Genomic DNA, 21,983 nt, shown 5'->3' with positions numbered 1-21,983 from the left:
ATGTGAGTATTTTTTTCCAATCTTCTAGTTTTTTTAGAACAGTTTTTATGTTGGAAAAAAATCTTATAGCCCTGGAACAAATCCCTTGTTTCAGATGCTCTCAGACATTTTTCTAGGTTGTATGATTGCACTTAAAATAATTTTAATGTATTGAAGATTCAAATTGTTAATGCGCTTTTTTTTTTGTTTAAAAAATTAGGCTGCAGGTGATATTGTTGATATAAGAGAAGAAATTAAAAGTGACTTTGAATTTAAAGGTAAGCAGTTTAGATTGTTTTATGTCTAGTTATTTAAATATTTGCTATTTGTGTTGATTTTCAGGGAATCTTCTATGAGTCATTTAGGATTATATGATACTTTTAAATTCATTAGATACAAACATTTGTTTCATTTATTTATTAATTTATTATTATTACGTTTTTATAACTTTGATATAAATTGCTGTATATTTTAATATATTTTAAAATATAAACATTAGAAGAGAAGTAACTTTTTGATTGAAACCTTGATGCCAGTAAACTGATCCATTTACGTGGTGAGATGATATGGCTTTCTTCAAAGTTCTTAATGATCCAAATATCTAAAATTCAGAAAATGTGTATTCCATACATGGTTCTGCTCCTAATTTAATCACTGATCTCAGTTGAGTCATAATATATCTTCTGCTAGTTGTTGTTCTTTTAAACCTGTAGCTTTAGATGTGTTTTTGGAAGAAAGAATGAAGATAACCTAGAATTTTTCAGCCATTTATTTTGTGTTGCCTGCAGTGCTGTTCCAGATACAGGTGGTTTCCCAGGCTCACCTAATAGCCCTCTCTTGATAAGGATGGGTTTATGTGTTTGGGTTTACTTCGGTAAAGGCAGTGAGTGAGTAGTTCCCCTGTCAGTTGTAAAGTGTTAAAGTAGTGAAATTTTTAAAAGTCTTACAGAAATGGTTTATAATTTGCTACTGTAGGAAACAGTTACTTTTAACAGTTATTTTGACGTGTAAAGTCCATATTATTTTTAGTAATTAACTCTGAAGAGGACTTACTGGTTGGAAGAGAGATAATTTTAGAAGCTATATTCTAGATATAGTATCTCTAGTAATACAGCATCAAAATTAATAGCAAGTGGCTTTAGAAGATGAAAGGAAGGAGACATACATTAGTTAAAGAACAGAAGGACAAGTTATAATTTTTGTTCGTGGTGACCAATGAGAGATTTTTGTGTTTTACAGTCTAAAATATGAAACTTGTTAATATTGCTTTATCGGTGATAGTTAGAATAATAGGCCATAAAGCATATTTTTGATATGTTCAGATTTATGAAACAGTGTTCTACTTTTGAATATATGGTGGAGGTCATCTGTTAACCGTATCTCATAACAGCATTTTAGACTTCTTCCCATTGCCTTCTTCAAAGCTAGAATTTGCTTTATTAAAAAGTCCTTTTTTTTTTTAAATGAAAAGCAAATGGATTTGAGTTCAGATTTTCTTTATCTCCTGCCCTCACATGAGGATTACAAATAAGATAAAGCAATTTAAAAAGTAAAAATATTCATATATAAAATTATAGTCAAGCTTTCCAGGGATTAGCCTTCATAGATTCCTCCTAGGGTGATCATGCCTGGCAGTACCTTAGAGTTGAAAGTATCCTGTGACAGGGCTTTGATGTGTAACTTTCGTAACTAAATTCTCTTAAGGATGGAAGATGTGTGTTATTTGTGTTGAATTTTATGTTGTAAGTAGGGTACCTTATGGCCATTTTTACTTAGGAAGTTTTGAAGCTCTCAGGTAGCTCTTCAGGGTCTTTAATGTGCATATGAATCCTCTTGGGCTCTTGTTAAAACAGAGGATTATGATTCAGCAGATGGTGGGGGGTGGCTGAGAGTTAGTACTTCTGAAATGTTCTGTAGGGGATACCAGTGTTGCTGGTCCTTGGACCACACTTTGAGTAGCAAGATGTGAGATATATACATCCTTGGAGTTATCTTTGCTTACCTTTAAAACCATGCCTCCCTGTGTCAACATCCCCTCTCCTCAAAAGAAAGTCTTATTACTAAGTCTACATTTGTGCCTTTTCAAAGTTAGCTATTAACAGCCATGTCTTTCCTTTTTTTTTTTTTTAAATAGCAAAACACCGAATTGCTCATAAACCTCACTCCAAACCAAAAACTTCAGAGATTTTTGAAGCAGATTTTGCAAATGATGTAAAATCTAAGAATTTGCTTGCTGATAAGGAACTGTGGGCTCGACTTGAAGAACTAGAGAGACAAGAAGAATTACTGGGTGAACTTGATAGGTACCTAATGACAAATCATCTTTCCAAGAGAATTTATTTCTAAATACAGTTCCTTGTTAATCTCTTTCCTCATTAATAAAACAATACATGCTCATTGAAGAAAATATAGAAAAGTATAATATATTAAAGTATCAATAATCCTACCACTCTAAAATAAATATTCTTTAGAATATTTTCTTTTAGGGCTGTGCATTTGTGTCAAGCCCATGCATATATATGTGTGTACAGAAATACTTAAAATCACTATTCCTATTTTTTTTAATTATAAGATTTCAGCCATATATTACATAATGAAGTCCTAAGATATATCTGATAGTTGACTTAAAATAATTATGGATGTTTTATATATTACATTTTACATGAAGTATTTTTATACTATAGTCAGGATAATGCTATATATTTGAGTGACTTGTGAAAAAGAAAAGCTGCTCTGGATTCGTTGCTGTAAAATATTTATCCTTGCTTTCCTTTGCAAACTTTTCTGTTTATTGAGCAGACAATCTGTAATCTGGTCAGATAGTTATATATATGGAAAACTTTTCCAAAATCCTATTTGAAATATATACATTAGCACTCACTTGGAATTGTCAGAATGCTCAATGAAATCTGTGACTACAGAAGTTCTATATTATTTGGCTTAAATGATGTACCATATGCAGTAATTAATTTCTGTGAAAAATAGGACATGAAGCACAAAGTATATATATTTTTTCTACCATTTCACCTATAAATTCTTAGGTCTTTTGATTAACTGATACAATTTCATTTTTTTAGATCAGTCTTGAATCTTGTTATTTTCTTGGTCACGATTCTCTTTCTATTTTTGCATGATGTTATTTCAATTCTATTGCATTTTTGGTTTTGTTATTTTTGTAAGGTTTTCAAATCCTTTGTAGAAATGAAGCATGAAAAATGTACATGTGTTTGTATAAGTATAATTATATTCATGTGTATACATACAAATCCTTCATTTTTTAAAATTACAGTAATACATGCTTGTAAAATATTCCAAATATAGAAGTAGAAAATAAGAATGTGTTAATTTTCTGGGCTTTAATTTCTCGTCTTTAAATAGAGAAACATATTCTCTGTGAATTTCTTACAAATCTCTTGATTGTATTATTTATATTGTATTGTGTGTGGCCATGTCCTCTTGCAAAGATTAAAAAATTCATCTGTATTCTACTAAGTGTTTGAGTAACTACTACATACAGAATAGTGTAGGGTTTTTTTGTTAATTTATTTCAAAACATTTTTGTAGACTTAGAATTCTATTTAAATATATATCTTATTCAATCTTAATTTTTACCCATTGAAATGAAATGAGAATTTTAATATGGAGAATATGGAGAATTTTGATGTGTTTGTTTGATCTTGTTAATTTTCTGTTTCTTTACTAGTAAGCCTGGTACTGTGATTGCAAATGGAGAGGATACGACATCTTCTGAAGAAGAAAAGGAAGATCAGAATATAAATGCGCATGTGATGCATCAAGTGACAGACTCTGTTACTTCAAGCAGCTGTTATAAGGATGTTACACATTCAGAACTGTTCAGTGGTCAAATGAATGGCATTCATCCAGTGAACGGTTCAAATTCTTACCACAGTAATGAAGATGATGATGATGATAATGGTGGTGGTGATGGTGGTGGTGGTGGCGATAATGAAAATGACCAGGATGCTCTAGGGGTTGGAGATCATTCTATACCAACAATATATTTTTCTCATACTGTCGAACCTAAGAGGGTTTGTATACATTTTATTAATTCTGTATATATTTTAAATATTCAGTATCATCTGTAATTTTCTTTAAAAGAACAGTGTCAGCAGTGATTAATATTGTTGATAGTGCCAAACAAGAAGACCATCTTTTGCGTCTTTCTCTGGCCAGTTTTTCTAAAAAGAAAAAGGAGGATGTGTGGAGTCCAAAGTCTCCTTAGTTGGTTTTTGGTCCATTGTTATCTGAAGCCACAATAGAATTCCAATTGTTTGGGGTCTAGAAAGGAATCAGATTTGAGCAGCAACTACTGTAATTTCACCTGTCCTTCATTCAGAGGTTTTATTTTTTTTATTAATTTAAAAATTTTTTTATAAACATATAATGCATTATTAGCCCTGGGGCACAGGTCTTTGAATTGCCAGGTGAGAATTTTCTTACGAATTCTAGATTTAATTATATTGTGGGTGTTTTAATGTACTTGGGATGTTAAAGTGACTGCTTTAGTTATATTCCTAATGATGCCAGGTTGTTATTTTCTGTGTGGGCACAACATGAATAGGAGTGCCATGAGCAAAGTTGAAAAATTTAGGAGGAAGTAAAAAGTAGTTCCTTTTCTGATAAAGTAAATATAAACATCTGTGACTAATCATAACTTTAGAATTTTGGCATTTTAGAGCTGGGGGTTACTATAGAGATCTTCTAATACAGGGTTTTTAAGCATTTTTTTAGTATCAAAGACTTTTTATTCCCTTCGTACTTATTATAGAATCCCAGTATTTAAAATAGATCAAAACAGGTTAGTTCTGATTGGAGGAAGGATAGACTACCTTAAACCCATTCCCTCGTTCTACAACGCTGCTCCAAGGAGCAACTAGGAATTCATTTTTCTCATTCATCTTTCTCAAGGAAACTTAAGGCCTAGAAGTCCGTAGAGCTGGCGAGTAATGAAACAGAAAGCCCTTTGTGTCAGTGTAGTGCTCTTTGTACTACAAGGTACCTCTGCAGGGATTGCCTAGAGCAGAGTTAAGGGTCTATGGTATCAGTCTTAAGTATCCGTGATTATTATTTAATGAAACATGTTTAAAACATATTTGATATTTCTTAGGTCCCTTAAGTTATCCCTGCTCTAATATGAAGTGAAATAAGTTATTATTATTTTTTAAATATTTTAATACTTCAGACTAAAGGGAACATCTTGTGAATTCTTTGGAAAAAATTGACCTAATAACCAGAAAAAGAAGTTTATTTTATGATTCTTATTTCAGGCTTTAAACTTTTTCTTATTTGCGTGTCAATAAAATAGGAAGAAGTAATAATATTTTTAGGAATGTTATGAGAGAGAGAGAGAAGTCCTTCATGTGGAAAGTGCAGTAAAATGCTGAGTAGGAATAGAAGAATAACATGATAATCTTACAGGATTTTTTATTTTATTTTATTTTTTAGTCCAGTTTCTAAAAACTAGAGGTATTTTAAAAATTCTGAAGTTAAATATTATTTAATACTGCTTTTATGACTTAAATTTTATATTCTTCCCAAATATTTCTTTGGTTAATTGTGTTCTTTGTTTTGAAATGCATGATTTAAGCCAAAATTTTATGTCAAAGTAATGGGGTGATATGAAAGCTTATAATAAATCAATCATTTAGTTTAAATGTAATTTGCTTTCAATACAATAATAAAGTCCCTGAAGATTAGAATTGGTCATTAAAGAAGACATAATTTAATGTAGTAAAAGTATGTTAAGGGTAAGGACTTTTTAATCCTAATAATGCACATCATTTCCGTGTCAAAAAATTTAAACTGTTTCTCTTCTTATAGGGTTTATTTGTTTAAGTTTTGACTTTGATTTACTTTCTCAAAAGGGTTGTTATTTTATGTTGTGAAATTTTTAGGTCCGAATAAATACTGGAAAAAATACCACTTTAAAATTCAGTGAAAAGAAAGAAGAAGCCAAACGTAAACGAAAGAACAGCTCTGGCAGTGGTCATTCTGCCCAAGAGCTGCCTACTATCAGGACTCCTGCTGACATTTATAGGTGAGTGGTATTCGCAGGCAGTAGAACAATCTGCTGTTCCCGTCCGCCTCTTCGTAACTCAACATGTATAGGAAAAAGGTTGTCGGTAACGCAGAAGGCTATCACTGAAAAGCGAGGTATTCGGATAGAGTTGGCTTAGTATTTCAGACGCTGTCACAGGAGCTGGCTGCTGAGCTACCGAAAACAGTTGGAAAATTGCACGATCTCTCAGTTTTCCCCTTCTTTGCCAGTGCTTTTAAAACGTTCCCAGTCGATCCAGTCAAAAAATGTTGTGTACTTTAGTTACAACTTTGTGTTTCCAGTGGGCTGGAGCCTCACTTTCCTGCCACAGCAGTGAAGGTGCTTGGCAGGTGGTTTATCTTTTCACAAAGTGGGAGTTAAGTTTTGCTGTTCCAGTTTTTTGTTGTGTTGTTGAAAAAGTTACCATTTGAAAATACCTGTTTTCATGACTTACGCTTGTAAAATTGCTTAATTGTCTTCTAAGTAGGCCTAGAGTATATGTGGAAATGTGGCAAATTAGGTGTCATTGAGAACATGCTTATAAACAAAGTGCTCTGTTTTATTAGGCCAAAAAAATTATGTTTTTAAGAATATTAAACACATTATTTGAAACAAAATTATTTTGATTCTGCAAATTTTACATGTAACCTTGTAGATTAATTTCTAGAAAAGATTTTTTTAATATCATTATAAATTTATCCTCTGCGTATGAATTACCTAAAGTGGATGTATCTATTTTGGATATTGTAGGGTCTTCGTTGATGTTGTGAACGGGGAATATGTCCCTCGTAAGTCCATCCTGAAGTCTCGCAGCAGAGAGAACAGTGTTTGCAGTGATACCAGTGAAAGCAGTGCTGCTGACTTCGATGACAGACGAGGAGTTCTGAGGAGTATTAGTTGTGAAGACGCCACTTGTAGTGACACTAGTGAGAGTATTTTGGAAGAGGAACAAGAAGAAAACCATCACAAGAAACTTTTGCCCTTATCAGGAACACCTGAGGTGTGTGTGTGTCTCTGATTCTTTGATTTCAGATGGTATCTTTCATGAGTTTTTGTAAGACTAAAAAGGTGGTGGTATCTCCATATCAGAAGGGCCTATCATTCATTTTCCCAATTTCACGTAGATCATTTTTGGAATTAAAAAGATACGCCTCTGCTTTTTAAAAAATTTTTGAAAATTATAGGTGTTGTGTCTCGGGTATGATTTATAAATTATTAATCTTAAAATCTTTAAATTATTTTGTCTTACATAGTTATTTATTGAAGTTAATCAACTGGTTAATGGCATTGTTTATCTTACAGCTTCTTTAGTTTATACATATATTTAATCTCAAAAGTCATGGAACCTAATTCATTCTGCTTGTTCTTTTTCAATAATTAATAATTTGTAAAAAATTAATAGTCACTAGCAAACATAAATGCAGGTCTAAAAATGTAACATTATTCAAGAAAATTTTTGTAGGGAAAAGTATTACCAATCTTAAAGTTTTATTTTTGTGAAGTAGGAATTTTAAAGTATCTCAGTTTGCATAATTGTTACATTTTTGGCCAGATCATTTAGCGGCTTTTTTTAAAATAAATTACCAGTAGACCAAACCATAGTCATTTTATAATGGCTTAAGTAGATGACTATACTTCTTTTATATGCTTTAGTTGAGTTAATGAAAAAATATATGTGGCAGATAATTATCTAAAGTCCTGTGTTTTGGCCTGTGCCAGTGACATATGTATTCTTAGGGGTGTGGAATCATTTTACAATTTAATGAAAGCTGTAGATCCCTCAGAAGAATGAGTGCACACATACATATTCTTACCTACCATGTTGCATACACTTTCGTGTGTGAGGAGGGAGGGGTATTAGAAGATCCCAAAGTAAGAATTCCTATCTTTGAAATAGTCATGTGTATGATTTCCATTATTCCCAGGCATGATTTCTAATTTTTTGTTTGTTTTGTGGGTATTTCAAGTTTTCAGTTCTAAGGTTCCCACTCACACCTGTATAAAAGTGTTATACCCATTTAGGTATATATCAGATACATCTAAAAATATATATGTTTATATGTATGTTTATATGTTTATATATATCTAAAACTGTTGCTTGTATTAAATAGTACAGCAACTAAATGGTAACTGACTGGTGATAATTGTACTAAATGTCAGTGGAGATGGAGATGGAAGTCATTCGCATTTAGGGACAGTATATATGATCAGAATATTCTCCCCTCCACCCAGTACAGTGATCTCAGTTGCCCTGGAAAATATCTCATTTAATAGTTTTCCAAATTGTTAGAAAAACAGGTAATGGGTATAGACTTTCACTATTTCAAAATTTTTGAAAATTAGGTTTTTATAAGGACTTAACATATCATGGTATGCTAGAGCTCAAGACTGGAACTTTAGTTTTATTTCATTCTTATTAGCTTGGCATTTTGTACTGAACTGTTATCAGCATTCTAGATGCTGTACACTTTTTTAACATCCACAAGTAGTTCATGCATATGGTAAGTACTTTGAAAGATACCCTTTTCGGTATCTTTAAATGCTGAAATATATATTTTTTTTTTTCAAAAGGCTCAGTGCTCATCAAGATAAAATAGAGGAGTCTTGAGAAAGTAGATTTTGAGTTTCTTTTAAGAGTTTGGATTCCACCGAAGTTCCTAAAATATTACAGGAAGGAAAGGGCATTCTTGTTTTGTTTCTTTGATAGGGCAAGGTGGAGGGGTGTGGCTTTCTAAACAACTCAGGTGATACATTGTCTTAACTAAATTTGTACTCTTGTTAGACAAAGGGAAGCAAAATATACATGAAAGTGTACTTGTCAGATTTTACTTTGTGTATAATGAGTTTTAAAAGATGGAAGGGGGGAATCCAAATACTAGAAACTTTAAGAATAAAATCCATACCAACTCCTTGGTTTTTAAGACTTTATTTATTTATTCATTCATTTAGATTTATATATTTTAAAAATTTTATTTGAGAAAGTGAGCATGCAGGAAAGCACAAGATGGGAGGGAGGGGCAGAGGGACAGGAGAAGGAGACTCCCCCATTGAACAGGAGCCTGATCCTGGGATCATGTCCTGAGCTGAAGGCAGACAATTAACTGACTAAGCCACCCAGGTGCTCCTTTATATAAAAAGATCTTTATATAAAAAAAAATATATATATAAAGATATGTCTTTGGTTATATTTCCAGCGTTTTGTACACATTAATTTTTTTCAGTTGAATACACAGTTGGCCAGATTAAGTCCAGCAGACATCCAGTTGAAATTAGAGGATCATTTTTTTTTTGTGGAACATTTAATTTTCATTATTGTATTAATTATGGTAAATTTTGAGACTGGTGCTTGTCTTCACTAGTATTAGCACTTGATTTTTCAGTTTATGCTGATCTCTTAAATAAAATTGAGGTAGGACTCAATAAAATTCTCAAGTAATTGCATAAATGAACACCACCTAAGAAATGTCACTGCTGCTGAAATTAAGCTATTGGCAGCATGGCTTCCATAGGATAGCTCATTGGTCAGCTCATGTTTGATACCCTAGTAGCATTTTTTAGTTTAATACGTTATTTTTCACAGCATGGTCTGGACATAATATTGGAATGTGTGAAAGTTGAGGACGTTTTTTGTACCCATTTTTGTTTAATCCCAGATAAAACATTTATTTTATATTTTGCTTTCTTAAATGTATGCTATAAAAATGTACTTATAGTTGGTGGTGTAATTAAGATACATTTTAATAGTACTTGATTTCTCTGGACAGTTTGTATTTTGTGTATTTATCCAAAAACCTTAAGAATTTACTTTCGACAAAAAAGAAGTGTCTAATTGGCAAATACAGGATAATGATTTGTGGGCATCTTACTTATGTTTTGTTACCATAATCTGATTTTTGTCTTCTAGGCTTTTTCTGGAACTGTAATAGAAAAAGAATTTCTATCACCCTCCTTAACACCACACCCAACCATGGTTCATCCTGTGCTACCCACCATTCCAGAACGAAAAGAAGTTCTGTCAGAAGTATCAGAAGAAACTACAAAGAGGGTTTCAAAGTTCAAAGCTGCCAGATTGCAGCAGAAAAACTAGGGCCTGCCTAGGCAATGGTAGTTTACATCCGGGAACCTAGTTTTGCATTTCTTTAGAATCTGTTTCACAAAATATGTTACATGTAGTTTGAAATAAGGCATCCAGAATTCATTTGGCAGCAAGATCCTGTACTGTTATCAGTGGTATTAAAAATCAAAGTAAATGTTTGAATACTTTAATATTCAGCTTGTTTTGTTAATTCTCTGAATACTGTCAATACTGTTGTCTAAGTTTTCTTATGATGCACTGGCAGTATTTAGAATTATTTTTCAAAGAATACTGTTCATATGCATTGTTTTTGTGTTTTGAACTAAATACAGGCAGTTTTGTACCAGCTGTGAAGTTGTGCGTACCATATGGACCATTTTAAGGAAACTTCTAAAATTTCAGATAGATTCAACAATTATATTACTTGCTTTAGCATTTTAAAGGCACTTTAAAAAAAATCTACTTCTGTAGGTTTTGCAGCTAGGTGGCTATTAAAAAAAATTCTCCCCTTTGTTGGTCATTCTATCATCTCTGAGGCCGAAAGCTACATGTACCCTATGGGAAGGTTTGTTTGATTGGAAGAATGGTATTTTGTAAAACATTTTTTTTTCTAGTAAAAATTTTATGAAACTTGGTCTCTAAAATGTGAACTTTATGATTCAGAATTGAATACAGAAATGTCTTTGATTCATATATATGCTACCTGCACCACACAGGGGTTCTTTGAATTCATGTAATTCCATAGGCAATTCTTCTCCCTTGGTGTGTTCACTTTTAACCGGAATTATATTTTGGGAGAGAAGGAAGGTTGTGTAGATGCTAAGAAAAATTACCAGATTTTTTAAATAAGAAATTTTATGTTTGAATTTTCCAACATTTTCATTCTTTAAGGCTACTTTCCTACTAGTAAATAATTGAAATAACATATTGACTGTTAGCAAAAATCCTTAAAATAAAGAGAAATTTATTCTAACATTGAAAATTACACTGCAAGTGTTAATCATTAGCTTGATGCATGCTGAAATGTAGCTTTTAAAAAGCATTCTGCATTAGTACTAAAATAAGCCATCAATGCCAGTCCACCCTCTATTCATGGCTAAATATTTAAAGGTTATTTATAGCTTCTTTAATGAATTCTTGCTTAAACAAAGTGAAATTATGTCCTAGAAAAGTAGAAGCTATTTGTAACTAGAACAGCACAACTGTAAAAGTTTTATGAATATGTATTTTAGTAATACGGGGGTGAGCCTGAATCTCCACAAGTTAATGGATAATTCAGAACAAAGGACTGATTTTGAAAGATAGCCTAAAAATGTAGAAGATTTGTTCTTTAGTAAAGTTTAATGAACTGTGCATATATTTTTAGTTAAAACTGTTTTCTCTCAGCCCATCCCCCACAAAAATTAAACCAAACTGAGAGTACCATCATACACACACAGAAGAGTTCTGACTCCCAATTGCTATTCAAGTGAGCCCTGCTGGATATTCTCCCAGAAACAAACTTTATTGTGGGACTGTTGTGATATTCTTTACAGGCATGTAATTTCAAGAGTACTGTCATTAAATAATTTTTCATAATTTGAGCCTGTTGTTATGTAGTTTATGTTACTTCTTGCAAATAAGACATTCTCTCATAGAATAAGCTAGTAGTAGAAGCAAGGAATAAGTGTTTGGTAACATTTTCTTATGTTCTGCTGAAGACCAGATGAAGTGGTATGGCCCCATTCCATAACTTCAGTTTTACAACAAAATTTCAGTTGTGATTTTGCATTATAGGTTTATTTTTCATATTAAATTCATGTTTCAGTGGGATAAATAAAATGAGGCTGGTCGTAAGTGTTCTCTTTTAAACCATTGTAAAACAGAATAGCAGAAGTTTTTTGTATTTTGAACTAATTTTAGACTTACAGAAAAATTGCAAAAATAGTAGTTTCCATATACCTCTTCATTCAGCTTCCCCTAATATTATAGCATCTTCTATAACCATAATGCAATGATTAAAAGTGGAAAATTTATGTTGATGCAGTACTATTAACTGATCTACAGATCTTATTTGAATTTCACCAACTTTTTCACTAAGTGTTATTTTTTCTGTTCTAGGATCTATTTTGCATTTATTATATCTCTGTAGTCTCCTCCTCCATTTGTTTTCTTTTATGACTGACATGTTGAAGAGTACTGGTCAGATATTTTGTAAGTTGCTTCTCAGTTTGAGTTTGTTTGATGTACTCATATTTTAGAATGAGGTTTTCCCTTTTTGGCAAGAATACCATAGAAATGCATCATATCAAGAGGTTCATATCAGAGATGCATTCTAGTGTGTCATTTCAAGAGGTCCAAAGTTTCAGTATTAACCGTGGTGATTTGGTTAAGGTGGTGTCTGCTAGGTTTCTCCACTATAAAGTTACTATCTTTTCCTTTGTAGTTAATAAATACTTTTGAGGAGCTACTTTGAGATTCTGCTTTTTTTCCTCCTCAAATTTAAGCCCACTAATTTTTGCATTCATTGGCAGATCTTGCTTGCAACAGTTATTACTGTTATTAGGCAAATTATTATTTGCCCAATGGTTATTTTCTTGTGTTGGCTCTTTCTACCTACCTGCCTACCTCTCTGCTCTGTCTCTTCCTCCCATTGCCTCCCCTCCTTTCCCTCCCTCCCTTCCTCCTTTTCTTCCCCTAATGTAATCTAATGTGGTAGAAGGGCTCCTATGAAGCCCTTTCAATGCTCCTATCAAGAATTAATTAGATTTGTTAGCCATTAAGATGTCTGGGTACTTTATTATTATTATTATTTTTTTTTTTTTACATTTCTCTCTTAGAATTCTTTTGTAATGAGAAGCTGTGCCATTCCCCTTCCTGGTGTTTATAAATTTATTGTCTCTATCAGTCTGAACTTGGATATTTATTTTATTTTGTGGGTTAAGATCCAGTTACCATTGGTTTGTTTGCTCAAATTGTTCCGTATTTGACCATTAGGAACTTCTTTGAGTTGGTTCCTGAATTCTTTCACAGATCTCTATATTTTTGTTTGAATATTTTGACTCCACAAAATGTTATAGGCTTATCTTAATTTTTCCTGCTCCAGCCTTCAAATCATCAGCCACTTCTCCGGGGAGCCATTATTCCTTTTGTTGGAGAAAGGTATTTAAATACCAACATTTCTCATGTGGGTGTGTGTATTGGCATTGTAGTGCCAGTTACTAGAAGCCCTTCCTCAGTAGATAGAGCTAGAAAATTATGTATACTAACCAGTGCAGGTGTTTACATTTACACATTTGTCTCTTTATATAAAAAAAATACAAATTTATACTGATACTTCTGATTTTAATCTAACACCACAGGATTTGTTCCAGTTTTTCCTTGTTTGTGACTTCTTTCTGCAACAGTAAGAAACCTACCTGGCTCTTATTATCTACAATGTATTTGCCTACTTTTTAAAAAATCTGCTATACACATAAAAGTATTTTCAGAGTGTTAATCCTTACTGCCAGGAGAAGCACATTTATGAACTATTCTTTTTTCTTTAGCTAAGTATGAGTCAGGAAACTTTGCCAAAGTTGCTTAGGTTAGTTTTCTTTTTTTTCTTTCCCATCCCCTTCACTGTGATTGTGTCATGTGTAATACAGTTAGGTTCATTTGTTATTATTTGTGTTCTATTTTCGGTTTCCACATCCTTGTTGGTGTTAACAGTTTAATTTGGTGGTATGTGAAGGGTGTATGAACACCAATGTGCTTCTGACAGTTACAGCTCTGCAAAAAGGTGAGCTCAGAGAAGTGGCACACCCCCTTCTTCACTGGTACCCCATTTCCATTCCCATCTTTCTATCACGTCCCCACCTACCTGCTGTGTATAACCAGTCTCTATTTTCTCATCTCATTTTTTTTTTTTAAATTTCTTTAACACAAACACATCCATATGCATTTCTTACTCCTTTCTGGCATGAGCATGACAGGTGTAACTTCTCCATTGCACTTTAATTTTTTTTCTTTTTCTATTTTAATAGTATGCCTTGGTAATGACTATGTCAGTTTATAGAGATGTTCCTCCTTTTTTTTTTTTAATTAAAAAAATTTTTTTTAATTTTTTAATTTTTTTAACAGAGATCTTGTATTCCCTTGTATAGATGTTACATGGCTTATTTTGCACTTTCCTATGTATGGGCACTGTTTTTGGTATTTTGCAGTCACAAGTAATGATGCAGTGAGTAACTTCAGTGTATGTGTATCTTCCAAGGGAAGATTTCCTAGAAGTAGGACTCATGGACCATTGGCACAATTACTCTGTGATTTCTTTTAAACATAGTATAAGGTCTGTTTTGAATGTTATTGTTCTCTTATTAAGGACATAATTTTATTACATGTTTGCATATCTACATTTCATTGATGATTCTTTGATAATAACTTTGACACACCATAGTGTCCTAAAGTCATTTCAGAATCATTAAGGAATATTAAATACATACAGTGATCATGTTAAATTTGCTATATTTTTATTTTACTTATTTGGGGTAATTAGCCATGCATGTGATTTATAAGAGGTTTCCATTCGTTGGAATGTTTCCAAATTTCAGAAGTACAGATCTCTCATTGTATTTGATTTGTTTTTCTCTTCTGAGGAACAGCTTTTCAAGGATACTAAGCTTTGTGTGTTCTTTCGTTGAGTAGCATATAAGCTTTCAACTGAACGCCTGTTAAATAAAATCTTCAACTGCAGTTGAAGATAATGGTTTATATGCTTAATCCACCGGTCAGTATTGTCAAGTTTTTACATTTTACAATGCTTTCTCAGTTGTTTAAATTTCATTTTATAGGAACATCATTAAGATATGAAGAAGTTGTTGTAGTTACCTTAACTGATGAATAGTAAAGAATTAAATAATATTTTGAGCACTTTCTATGTGTCAAGCATTTTCCATATACTTTATATGGACTATATGTCTGTAATGCTCCCAGCAGGTCCCTGAGGTAGGTTCTGTTTTTTGTTTGTTTGTTTGTTTAATCACCTCTGTTTTAGAGATGAGGAGAGTAACTCAGAGACAAGGCAACATTTATAGTCAAGCTGCTGTTAAAATGCTGGAATGGGGGTTTAAAGCCAGGCAGTTTTGCCCCACAATCAGCACTCTTTTAACACCCTTCTCTGACATGTAAATTGTTTGCTCTCTAAATAAGAGCTCCTATCTCATAAGGAAATAATGTGATTAGTAGGATATCTGAATATTCTTACTTATCATGAGGTCAGCTTTTTAAAAACCCAAATTGGAAACTTGCTCTGTTTCTTAAACTTCACACCTTAAGAGAGTTCATTTTGATTTGCTGGAATGAGGTGGTTCCAGGTATGGTATTTGGCCATATGCATAAAAAGAAAGCAATGTAGATTGAGAATAGGAAAGATGTGAAGAGAGGTAATCAGTGTAATAGTATTTCATTGAGAGACTACTCATTTTTTAAATATAAATATAGGCATTATGTGCATGGAAGTACATCTTTAGTATATAAGCCAGTGGCTTCATAGTGACACTCCTTGTTTTTTAATGATAATTTTTTTGCCTTAAAGTATTTCATATAACATTAATATAGCTAGTTAAATAATTTTCTAGTATAATCATTTCCATTTTGTATGTGTGTGATATTTTTGTGTATACGTAAATGCACGTAATAGTGGTGGTATACCGATACTGCAAACAATTTTTAGCTTACTCTGACAATGTTTTGTAACTGTCAGGTTTAGTTTACTCTTATTGGGACTTACTCCACTATTTTGGGCATCCGGTTTACTCTGATTATTTATCACCTCCCCACAACACTCTTTACTACTATTCAGATGAAGTGCTTTTGTTTTCCTGCTCTCTCTACTGATTTGGAAATTACATACTTGCTATATTTTAATTTTTTGACACTTTCCTATAAAAATGTGCACTTTTATTACAGCTCTGCTCTTCCCAGACAGTATGATCACTTTAGCATTTGTAGTACTTTGGTTCCATTTTTTTCCTAACAGCTTTATTGAGGTATAATTTATATACCGTAACATCCATTTTTAAAGTATGCAGTTTGGTGGTTTAAATTTCAAGTTGTGCTACTACCGCTACCACCCAGTTTTAGAACATTTCCACCATGCTAAAAAGATCCCTTGGACCTATTTACAGTCAGTCCCTATTTAGATCTCCAGTTTCAGGCAACTACTAATTTGCTTTCTCTGTGTAGATTTCCATTTTCTGGAAAGTTAATGTAAATGGAATCCCACAATATTTAGTCTTTCGCATCTGTCTTTCAGTTGGCGTCAGGTTTTTGAGGTTCATCCATGTTGTATTAATGCATCAGTATTTCCTTATCGCTGCATAGTATTCCATTTTATGGATGTACCACATTTTGCTGATTCATCCACTAGTGGGTGAACATGTGAATTGTTTTCTGGGTATTGTGAATAATGTTACTGTCAACATTCACATTGCAAGTTTTTGTGTGGATGTATGTCCTAGGTACCTAGGAGTGGTATTTCTAGATTGAATGATGATTTTAGGTTTAGTTTTTTAAGAGACTGCAGTTTTCCAAAGTGGCTGTATAATTTTACCATCAATGTGTGTTTCCAGTTTCTGCATATCCTTGTAACACTGAATTGTCTTTTTCACACTAGCCGTATAAAGCATTATCTCATTTTAAATTTGCATTTCTGTAGTGACTAATGATATCGGAAACTTTCATGTACTGTTAGCCATTGTGTATATCTTCTTTGAAATGTCTATTCAAATTTGTTGCTCACTTTTAAATTGGGTTCTTATTATTGAGTTGTAAGAGTTCTTTATGTATTCTAAATACAAGTCTTCTATCAGATATGATTTGCAGATATTTCTCAAGTCTGTTGCTTGTCTTTGATTTTTTTTTTTTTTTTAATGGTGTTTTTGAAGCACAGAAGTCTTTGGTTTTGAAGAAGTCTGGCTGATAATTTTTTTCTTTTATGGGTTTCTCTCCCCCCCCCTTTTCCTTTTTCTTTCTTTCCTCTGTTTTTCCTTCCATTTCTTTCTTCTTTCTTTCTTTTTTTCTTTCTTTTCTTTTCTTTTCTTTCTTCCTTTTTTGGTGTCTTATCTTAGAACTATACCTATAACCCAGAGTCACAATGATTTTTCTCCTATCTTTCCTTCTAATACAGGTTTATTTCTTAAAGAAAGGGCTATGATCATTTTGAGTTAATTTTTGTCTGTGGTGTGAGACAAGGGTTTAAATTGAATTGGCCACCCATCCAGTTATCCAGGAACCACTTGTTGAAAAGATTGTCCTTTTTGCAAAGAATTATTTTGGCTTCTTTTTTGAAAATCAGTTGATTGTAAACGTGAAGCTGTTTCTTTGGATACTCCCAATTATGTTTCATATATTTATCTATCCGTATGTCAGTACCAAATGGTCTTTATTTACTGTGGCTTTCTTATAATTTTTCACATAGGGAACTGTTAAGTTCTCCAATATTGTTCTTTTTCAAAATGTTTTTGGCTATTCTGAGTCATTTGCGTTTCAGTGTAAATTTTGGGATCATCTGACCCACTACTGTAGAATATCCTGCTGAGATTTTTATTGGGATTATATTAAATCTGTAGATGAATATGGGGAGAATTACCGTGTTAATATTGAGTCTTTTTAATCCAGGAACATGGACTCTTTTCTTGATTTATTTGGATCCTCATTAATTCTCTCAGGAATGTTAAGTAGTTTTCAGTGTACAACTCTTATTCTCATTAAATTTATTCCTAAGTATTTCATTATTTATGATGGTATTAATGTGTGGAATTGTTTCCTTAATGACACTTTTAAATTGTTCATTTCTGGTGTATAGAAATGCGGTTGACTTTTGTATATTGTTTTTATATCCTGCAACTTTCCTGAACTCAGTTATTAGTTTTTGTCACAAGGGTGTATGTGTGTCTGTTTGTTTGTGTGTGTATGTATTAGGATTTGCTTTGTAAAAAATCATGTTATTTGTGAATAGGGAGAACTTTACTTCTTTTTTTCCCACCAGACTTCCTTTCCTTTTTCTTAACTGATTGCACTGGTTAGAACCTCTAGTACAATATTGAATAGAAGTGGTAAGAGTGGACTTATCTCCCTTATTTCTGATATTAGGGAGAAGGTGTTCAATCTTTTACCACTAAGTGTGATGTTTGCTGTAGGTTTGTCATAGATACCTTTTATTAGGTTGAGGGTATTTCCTTTTATTCTTGGTTTGTTGGGGTTTTCTATCATGAGAGGGGCTGGATTTTTTCATTTTTTTCCCCTGTATCTATTGAGATAATTTGTGATTTTTCTCCTTACTAATAATACATTATATCAATTGGTTTTATGATGTTAAGCCAACCCTGCATTCCTGGGATAAATCCCACTTTGTATAATCCTTTTTAGATGTTATTATTATTTTTTAAAAAGATTTTATTTATTTATTTGACAGAGAGATATCACAAGTAGGCAGAGAGGAAGGCAGAGAGAGGAGGGGGGGATCAGGCTCCCCACTGAGCAGAGAGCCCAGTGCAGGGCTAGATCCCAGAACCCTGAGATCACAACCTGAGCTGAAGGCAGAGGCTTAACACACTGAGCCACCCGGGTGCCCCTAGATGTTATTATATAATCCCTTTATTGTATATTATATAATTCTGTGTTGTGTATAGTTCTTTTTATGTGTTTTTGAATTTGGTTTGCTGATAATGTTGAAGGATATTCATGAGAAATACTGGTCTGTAGTGCTCTATTCTTGTGATGTTTTTTATCTGGCTTTTGTGTCAGGATAACATAGTCTCAGAACAAGATGGAAGTTTTTCTTACCCCTCTGAGTACGTTTATGAGGGATTGGTATTATTATTTTTTTTTCTGTAAATGTTTGATAGACTTTGCCAGTGAAAGCATCTGGGCGTGGGCTTTTCTTTTTGGGAATATTTGTAGTTACTATTCAGTTTCTTAACTTGTTATAAGTCTATTTGAATTTTATATTTCTTCTTGAGGTCACTGTGGTAATTTTGGCTAAGAATTTGTCCATTTCATTTAAGTTGTCTGATTTGTTGGCCTAAAGTTGTTCATAGTAGTTCCTTATAATCCATTTATTTTCTGTAGGATTAGTAATCGTGTCCCTTTTTTCATTTCTAATTTTGCTGATTTTTGTCTTCTCTCTTATTTTTTGGTCAGTCTGGTCAAAGCTCTGTTAATTTTGTCCATCTTTTCAAATAAGCATTTTTGTATTTCATTGAATTTTTTTTCCCTCTTTTTTTCTGTTTTATTGATTTCCACTTCAGTCTTTATTATTTCCTTCTTTCTCCTTGCTTTGGGTTTAGTTTGGTCTTCCTTTTAATTTTTTTTTTTTAATGTGCTAATATAAGGTATTCATTTGAGATTATTTCTTTCTCATATAGGCACTCTCTAAAGATATAAATTAACCTCTAAGCACTGCTTTAACCACATCCAGCAAATTTTGATCTGTTGTGTTTTCATTTTCCTTTAGTTCAAAACATTGTTATCTCTTGAGATGTCTTATTTGATCCATGGATTATGTAAATATGTATTGTTTAATTTCCAAATATTTGAGGATTTCCCAAGTTTCTTTTTGTTATTGATTCCTACTTTAATTCTTTTGTGTCTGGAGAACATACTTAATATGTCCTTAGTCTTTTAAAATTCATGACGACTTTTTTAATTTTATGGGTAATGGATATTCTCTCCTGTGTGTTTGGAAAGAATCTGTATTCTTGTGCTCTTAGAGTTCTTCGATTTCACTGTCTTCTGCATTCTTGCTGCTCTTCTGTCTCCTTGTTCTGTCCATTATTGAGAGTGGGTTATTGAGGTTTTAAACCACTGTTGTTGAGTTGTCATAGCTTTTCATTTTTGGTAATTTTAGCTCCATTTATTTTTTGACCCTATTGTTAGGTACATATATGTTTGTCATTGTTATGGCTTCTTGATGAATTAATACTGTTGTTACTATAGAATGTCCCTTTTTTTCCTTAGTAATATTTACATCTTAAAGTCTATGTATGTTAATCTCTGATCATGACCACTTTGGCTCTCCTATGATTACATTTACATAGTGCTTTTAGTTCCAGCCCATTTGTGTCTTTGAATTTAGTATTTGTGCTGTGTAGACAGCATATAGTTGAATCCTGTTCTTAAAAAAATCTATTCTAATAGTCTCCCTTTTGATTACATGAATTAATAATTATAGATCATTTACATCTGCCATTTTGTTATTTGGTTTTTGTATGTCTTATGTCTTTTTTCCCCCCCTTTTCTCCTTGATTGTCTTCTTGGTGTTAAATAAATACTTCTTTTAGTATAACCTTTTATATTTCTTTGATTGTTTTCTAAACTATTTCTTAGTATTTATTGCTTTTCCTCCCCAAGTGTATAGGCAATTCTTTCCTTTTTAGATCTGGACATTTCAAATAGTGCATTTTAACAACTCTGGCTTCTGATCTCCTTTTGCCTGGACTAATTGTATGGTATTTGTTTCTTCCACAACTTGTGGCCCCTTATGTCTCTTCAGTTGTTCTTTTTTTTTTTTTTTAAGTCCAGCTTCTTTTGGCATATCTTAGTGGCCAGCCAGTGATTGGTCAGAGGTTATAAACATCTTGAGTCAGTAAGGCTCCCATCATTGGTATGTGGTTTGGAGCATGCATTCAAAACTCATGCAGTTTGTAAGACTTCCCTAGTTTTTATTTTTACTTCATTCTGACTTTCCTGGGTCTCCTCTGTGTGTGTGTGTCTGTGCATGTGTGTGTGCATGATATGTGCCAGGCCTCAGAGGTTATATAAACAGAGCCTTCTCAGGTCCCTCATGAGCATGTGCATACCTACTCTAACATGCCCATAGTCTTTGAGAATGTGAGCTTGTCAAGACCTGTGGATGTCTCACTCCCTAGATCTTCCTGTTGAGATTTCCAACCAGTCTGCTGGTCTCTTGGTTGAACCAACTAGTGGTGTAACCTCAGGTCAGCTGTAATGTGAGCCCTTCCCATTTGTTTTGACAAAGCTTCTGGGCGTTGGGATTTCCCACATTGTTCGAGATCTAGTCGGTCCCAAACCAAGTAAATGCTTCTGGTTTTCACAAACTGTCCTGCTGTACTAGAACAAGTTCTTGGAAGGAGCTGGGTGAAGGAAGGTGGCTAACATTGTCACAGACTAGGTCATTCTTAACCCAGGGCTCAAGTTTCTTGTTTTTTGCCTTTGGTCAGTTTCCAGAGTTCTGAAATAGTTGTTTTTGACAGTTTTGTCCAATTTTACCTTTGCTCTTTGGGGGAAGTATTAACAGAGGCCCTCACTCTGCCCTTTCTATCAGTTATCTGTTTAAAAAAGTTTTTTTTAAATCTTTTTAAAGATTTATTTATTTATTTGAGAGAGAGAGAGTATGCATGCACCAATGGGAGCAGGGAGGGGCAGAGAGAGGGAGAAGCAGAGTCCCTGCCAAGCAGGGAGTCCACATAGGGCTTGATCTCAGGGACCCAAGCTAAGTCAAAAGCTTAACTAACTGAGCCACCCAGATGTGTCCTCCCCCTTGCAAAATTTTTGATATATGAAAGTTTAATGTCTGTTCTTGAATTTACCATTTCTCATCTTTTATTGCTTTCTGTACATTCAGGTTTCCATCTGATTTTATTTTCCTCCAGCCTACAGAACCTCCCTCAATAGTTCTTCTAGTGTGACAGATCAGTTGACCATTCTGTCAGCCTTTTATCTGACAGTGTTATTTGGTCTTCATTTTTGAAAGATAGTTTTGCTGGGTAAAGAATCCTATTTGGTACGTTATTTTCCTTTAGCACTTTGAAGATACTTTTCTATAGTTTTGCATTTTGTGGTGTTCTCTGTCTTTGTTGCTCTGCATATGATGTTTATCTTTCTATGGCA

General features: G+C 33.1%; 1 protein-coding gene across 4 annotated transcripts in view; it reads left to right on the top strand.

The window, feature by feature from the left end:
* Positions 1–11,695, top strand: part of URI1 (URI1 prefoldin like chaperone) — a 94,378-nt gene extending 82,683 nt beyond the window's left edge. For all 4 annotated transcript variants that reach the window (XM_004765229.3, XM_004765228.3, XM_045076011.1 and 1 more), the window contains 7 exons: positions 1–2; positions 200–257; positions 2,114–2,282; positions 3,683–4,028; positions 5,895–6,037; positions 6,788–7,037; positions 9,942–11,695. The exon at positions 1–2 is cut by the window's left edge and continues 90 nt beyond it. In XM_004765229.3, the coding sequence (XP_004765286.1) occupies positions 1–2; positions 200–257; positions 2,114–2,282; positions 3,683–4,028; positions 5,895–6,037; positions 6,788–7,037; positions 9,942–10,124 (1,151 nt within the window). In that variant the 3' untranslated portion in view covers positions 10,125–11,695. The remainder of the gene's footprint in view (positions 3–199; positions 258–2,113; positions 2,283–3,682; positions 4,029–5,894; positions 6,038–6,787; positions 7,038–9,941) is intronic.
* The last annotated feature ends 10,288 nt before the right edge of the window (positions 11,696–21,983 follow it).

Source organism: Mustela putorius, unplaced genomic scaffold, assembly GCF_011764305.1.
Source record: "Mustela putorius furo isolate JIRA1106 unplaced genomic scaffold, ASM1176430v1.1 tig00000174_pilon_pilon_pilon, whole genome shotgun sequence".
NCBI lineage: Eukaryota > Metazoa > Chordata > Mammalia > Carnivora > Mustelidae > Mustela > Mustela putorius.
The sequence above is the reverse complement of the archived record's forward strand: the minus strand, read 5'-3'. Positions and strand labels throughout refer to the sequence as shown.